The 6,000-nt window shown below is 41.5% G+C and overlaps 1 protein-coding gene across 1 annotated transcript in view; it reads left to right on the plus strand.

Moving 5' to 3' along the window:
• The window catches only part of pip5kl1 (phosphatidylinositol-4-phosphate 5-kinase-like 1), a 130,167-nt gene extending 124,471 nt beyond the window's left edge, over positions 1-5,696 (plus strand). The window contains exon 10 of the mRNA XM_034192719.1: positions 4,914-5,696. Coding sequence (XP_034048610.1) covers positions 4,914-5,334 — 421 coding nt within the window. The 3' untranslated portion in view covers positions 5,335-5,696. The remainder of the gene's footprint in view (positions 1-4,913) is intronic.
• Positions 5,697-6,000: the final 304 nt, after the last annotated feature.

Below are 6,000 nucleotides of genomic sequence, written 5' to 3' on the forward strand. Positions count from 1 at the left end.
CGGTTCCAACAACAGAAACAATTTATTTTTCACCTGTGCATAATAATGTGTACAAAACTAAAGAACGTCCTTCTGGTGGAGTGACTGTTGGCACGCTCTTAAGCGCCCAAAAGGATAGAAGCCCGGCGTTCCTGGACCCACTACCACCAGACAAACACCCCCCAGGTGGACACGACAAACTGACTCTCTGTGAAGCAAAGAAGAGGTGAGGTAAGTCAGCAGTTACAACAATATCTTTCAAAAGACACACGCTATCAGCAACACATTCAGGTCTGTATTTTTTAACTTTATGCAAATGAGCAGCTTCTCACAACAAGTGGAGGATCACTTATCCTGCACGCCACAGCAGTGAGAAGCAAACTGCACAATTCTCATCACAATTCCAGTATACTGCGTAACAAAACACCAACTTACTATCAACAATTAGTCGAACACTTAATCACCTTTAATGTGTGCTGACAGCAAGTGTCCTCACCCTTCCTTGCTTCACGGGCTCGATGTGTCAAACCCAGGCGCGGTTCTCAGCGTCTCACAAACGGACATCACAAGGTCGAGTTCCCGGCAGTTCTGCTTGAATCACACATGCCTTAAATGCAGAACGCCATCCAATTATCTGCTTCAGCTGAAAGTCTTTAAGGTTGCATGTGAGCACCCGTCACAGGTGCTTCACATGATGTTGATGAGGGTGAAGGACTCTTCAGCCAGCACCTTCTCCACAGACAAATCAGTTCTCATGCCACCTGAAGAGCAAAGAAAAGAAAAGAACACCAAAACATCCAGCCACACCCCCCAACACACAACAATGAGGTCCCTAAGATAAGAAGGGACCTGATTATTAAAAACCTTATAAGTAAGAAGAAGAATTTTAAATTCTATTCTAGAATTAACAGGAAGCCAATGAAGAGAGGCCAATATGGGTGAGATATGCTCTCTCCTTCTAGTCCCCGTCAGTACTCTAGCTGCAGCATTTTGAATTAACTGAAGGCTTTTCAGGGAACTTTTAGGACAACCTGATAATAATGAATTACAATAGTCCAGCCTAGAGGAAATAAATGCATGAATTAGTTTTTCAGCATCACTCTGAGACAAGACCTTTCTAATTTTAGAGATATTGCGTAAATGCAAAAAAGCAGTCTTACATATTTGTTTAATATGCGCTTTGAATGACGTATCCTGATCAAAAATGACTCCAAGATTTCTCACAGTATTTCTAGAGGTCAGGGTAATGCCATCCAGAGTAAGGATCTGGTTAGACACCATGTTTCTAAGATTTGTTGGGCCAAGTACAATAACTTCAGTTTTATCTGAGTTTAAAAGCAGGAAATTAGAGGTCATCCATGTCTTTATGTCTGTAAGACAATCCTGCAGTTTAGCTAATTGGTGTGTGTCCTCTGGCTTCATGGATAGATAAAGCTGGGTATCATCTGCATAACAATGAAAATTTAAGCAATGCCGTCTAATAATACTGCCTAAGGGAAGCATGTATAAAGTGAATAAAATTGGTTCTAGCACAGAACCTTGTGGAACTCCACAATTAACCTTAGTCTGTGAAGAAGATTCCCCATTTACATGAACAAATTGTAATCTATTAGATAAATATGATTCAAACCACCGCAGCGCAGTGCCTTTAATACCTATGGCATGCTCTAATCTCTGTAATAAAATTTTATGGTCAACAGTATCAAAAGCAGCACTGAGGTCTAACAGAACAAGCACAGAGATGAGTCCACTGTCTGAGGCCATAAGAAGATAATTTGTAACCTTCACTAATGCTGTTTCTGTACTATGATGAATTCTAAAACCTGACTGAAACTCTTCAAATAGACCATTCCTCTGCAGATGATCAGTTAGCTGTTTTACAACTACCCTTTCAAGAATTTTTGAGAGAAAAGGAAGGTTGGAGATTAGCCTATAATTAGCTAAGATAGCTGGGTCAAGTGATGGCTTTTTAAGTAATGGTTTAATTACTGCCACCTTAAAAGCCTGTGGTACATAGCCAACTAACAAAGATACACTGATCATATTTAAGATCGAAGCATTAAATAATGGTAGGGCTTCCTTGAGCAGCCTGGTAGGAATGGGGTCCAATAGACATGTTGATGGTTTGGATGAAGTAACTAATGAAAATAACTCAGACAGAACAATCTGAGAGAAAGAGTCTAACCAAATACCGGCATCACTGAAAGCAGCCAAAGATAACGATACGTCTTTGGGATGGTTATGAGTAATTTGTTCCTCTAATAGTTAAAATTTTATTAGCAAAGAAAGTCATGAAGTCATTACTAGTTAAAGTTAAAGGAATACTCGGCTCAATAGAGCTCTGACTCTTTGTCAGCCTGGCTACAGTGCTGAAAAGAAACCTGGGGTTGTTCTTATTTTCTTCAAATAGTGATGAGTAGTAAGATGTCCTAGCTTTACGGAGGGCTTTTTTATAGAGCAACAGACTCTTTTTCCAGGCTAAGTGAAGATCTTCTAAATTAGTGAGACGCCATTTCCTCTCCAACTTGCGGGTTATCTGCTTTAAGCTGCGAGTTTGTGAGTTATACCACGGAGTCAGGCACTTCTGATTTAAAGCTCTCTTTTTCAGAGGAGCTACAGCATCCAAAGTTGTCTTCAATGAGGATGTAAAACTATTGACGAGATACTCTATCTCACTTACAGAGGTTAGGTAGCTACTCTGCACTGTGTTGGTATATGGCATTAGGGAACATAAAGAATGAAACATATCCTTAAACCTAGTTACAGCGCTTTCTGAAATACTTCTAGTGTAATGAAACTTATTCCCCACTGCTGGGTAATCCATCAGAGTAAATGTAAATGTTATTAAGAAATGATCAGACAGAAGGGAGTTTTCAGGGAATACTGTTAAGTCTTCAATTTCCATACCATAAGTCAGAACAAGATCTAAGATATGATTAAAGTGGTGGGTGGACTCATTTACATTTTGAGCAAAGCCAATTGAGTCTAATAATAGATTAAATGCAGTGTTGAGGCTGTCATTCTCAGCATCTGTGTGGATGTTAAAATCACCCACTATAATTATCTTATCTGAGCTAGGCACTAAGTCAGACAAAAGTTCTGAAAATTCACAGAGAAACTCACAGTAACGACCAGAAGGACGATAGATAACAACAAATAAAACTGTTTTTTGGGACTTCCAATTTGGATGGACAAGACTAAGAGTCAAGCTTTCAAATGAATTAAAGCTCTGTCTGGGTTTTTGATTAATTAATAAGCTGGAATGGAAGATTGCTGCTAATCCTCCGCCTCGGCCCGTGCTACGAGCATTCTGGCAGTTAGTGTGACTCGGGGGTGTTGACTCATTTAAACTAACATATTCATCCTGCTGTAACCAGGTTTCTGTAAGGCAGAATAAATCAATATGTTGATCAATTTTGTTGATCAATTTTTATATCATTTACTAACAATTTACTTTCAATGTCGCCTGCTCTGGCCCCCGGAAGACAACTGACTATGGTTGCTGGTGTCGCTAACTTCACATTTCTCAAAACAGAGTCGCCAATAACCAGAATTTGTTCCTCGGCGGGTGTGTCGCCGAGTGGGGAAAAACTTTTAGAAATGTGAATGGGTTGGCGGTGTACACGGGGCTTCTGTTTAGGGCTACGCTTCCTCCTCACAGTCACCCACTCGGCCTGCTTTCCCGGCTGCTCGGGATCTGCCAGAGGGAAACTAACGGTGGCTAAGCTACCTTGGTCCGCACCGTCTACAGGGGCCTGGCTAGCTGTAGAATTTTCCACGGTGCCGAGCCGAGTCTCCAATTCGCCCAGCCTGGCCTCCAAAGCTACGAATAAGCTACACTTATTACAAGTACCATTACTGCTAAAGGAGGCCGAGGAATAACTAAACATTTCACACCCAGAGCAGAAAAGTGCGGGAGAGACAGGAGAAGCCGCCATGCTAAACCGGCTAAGAGCTAGTAGCTGCGCTAAGCTAGCGGATTCCTAAAAACACGCAAAGTGAATAACGTGTAAATAATTTAGAGGTGATTCAGCAGAAGGAGTGCTTTAGTTAAGGCACGTGACGATAACACTGTGAAACAAATTGTTATCTAGTTAACTAGATCAATCTAACTGCGCAGATAAAACAGCTAACAGATACAGCAAAACACCGCTGTGCTCCGGAACAGGAAGTGATACAATACTGCAGTGAGAGCCAACCACCAGTAGAGCAATTGCGTCTCTGCCTAATCCTGATTGTACCTCTGCTCCGCTTGAATTATCACATGTGTACTGAACCAGAGCCTGAAATAAAGGCCATAGTTTCTCTTAAACCAAAGCCTAGTCTGGGAGTCTGCATTGAGTGTCCAGCTGGTTCGGGTGCCTGGCAGCCGCTCGGCCTGACACATATAATTCCTTTTTTTGGATGAATCCTTTTGTGATGAAAATTGAGGTCAAAGAATGACCATTGCTTCCTTGAAAAAAATACTACACCATTCATAAAGAAAATAACCCCTCCATGTGCTTTTCTGTGATGATGTTCTTTGTCTCCAAGATTAAAAAACAAACAAACAAACAAGCACTGTTTTCAGGTCACGAGGACTGTTCTTTGACAGTATGAACATGTGCTGGTGCTTTTGAGTAAGGAACTGCCACTAATAGACTCTGAAGCTGACTGGAGCGTCTCTCAAAGAGAGACATTCGATGGCCTCTAGTGAGTGAAAGATCGTTTTGATGAGAATCCAATTTACAGATGAGAACTTACAGTTTCAGGAAGTGGTCAAATGAAGTCTCTGTGACGTTCCATCACTGATCTGTTAAGAGAAGCATCACAAAAACTACACTTCAGTACATCGGTGTTCCATGGACCTCAGTGGGTTAAATTGGGTGGGTTAGAAATTTCAGTGTAAACTGTTGGCTCGTGTGTTTTTCTTACCTGATGCTTTCTTATCTTAGATCGGTGAATCCAGGATCCAGCCCTGTCCACGCGGACACACCTGCTATTCCCGGGACAGTCCCAGAAGGTGACACTGCGTCATTTTTGTCAGAAACGGAGGACAGCTGTTTGAAGCAGACAGGAGACGTTAAGACCTACACACAACACACTGAGACAGGCGAGGACTCCGCTGAGATTCCAGACTTCACCTCTCAGAACCGACGTTTACTACCCAACTTAAGAAATCCACTGCACGTCATTGATGGGCCGGAGCATCGCTACTTCATCGGCATCATTGATATTTTCACAGTGTACAGCCTCAAGAAGAGGCTGGAGTATCTGTGGAAGAGGCTGAGACATCCAGGCCGGACCTTTTCCACTGTTAGTCCACAGACGTACTGCCTGAGGCTGTGTCAGTGGGTACAGAACCACAGCAAGTAGATCAAAATGCTCAGCAAGCATGTCTAAACGACCACATGGTCAACTGAAACCCATCAACATACAACACTTTTTCTACATCGTTTTACTATGCAAGTACTCAGCGCTTTTTCGCATTCTATTGATTTTAGCAAAGTGTTCGATTGAGTTGATGCCCTTGCTTTGGTGCACTTACCTCCCAAACAGAACCTTTATGGTTCAAGGCCAGCAGACTCCATTATCCTTTTACAGCTGGAGTCGAGCTTAAAAAGTCCAATCAACATGTGGATCCCAAACCAAAGCACCTCTGGAGACCTGGAGCAAAATGGAAGAAGGTTAATGCCATCTCATTGAACAAGGGTAGAATAGGCGACAACTGCATTAAATTTTACAGAAATAATTCGTTTAAAAGCAGCATAGTGTTGTTAATTTAGCAGAAAATGCAGTTCAGTTTAGTAGTTTAAAATGTAATTTTCTTTATTAAATTACAAGTTATACTTCAAAATTCACAGGTTGTTGAGTAAAGGCATTTACGTTTCACTGTATTTTTTTTTTACAGAATTATCAACTAAGGCTGCTTATTGTAATTTAACATGGGACAGTACTGTAACGCTTTTACAGTAATAAGATGTTATTATGGTCACACTGTGGAATAATGGTATAAAGCTGGCAACTGCAGCTGCCAGTAGT

The sequence above is a fragment of the Thalassophryne amazonica genome, chromosome 17 (genome assembly GCF_902500255.1).
Source record: "Thalassophryne amazonica chromosome 17, fThaAma1.1, whole genome shotgun sequence".
Taxonomy (NCBI): domain Eukaryota; kingdom Metazoa; phylum Chordata; class Actinopteri; order Batrachoidiformes; family Batrachoididae; genus Thalassophryne; species Thalassophryne amazonica.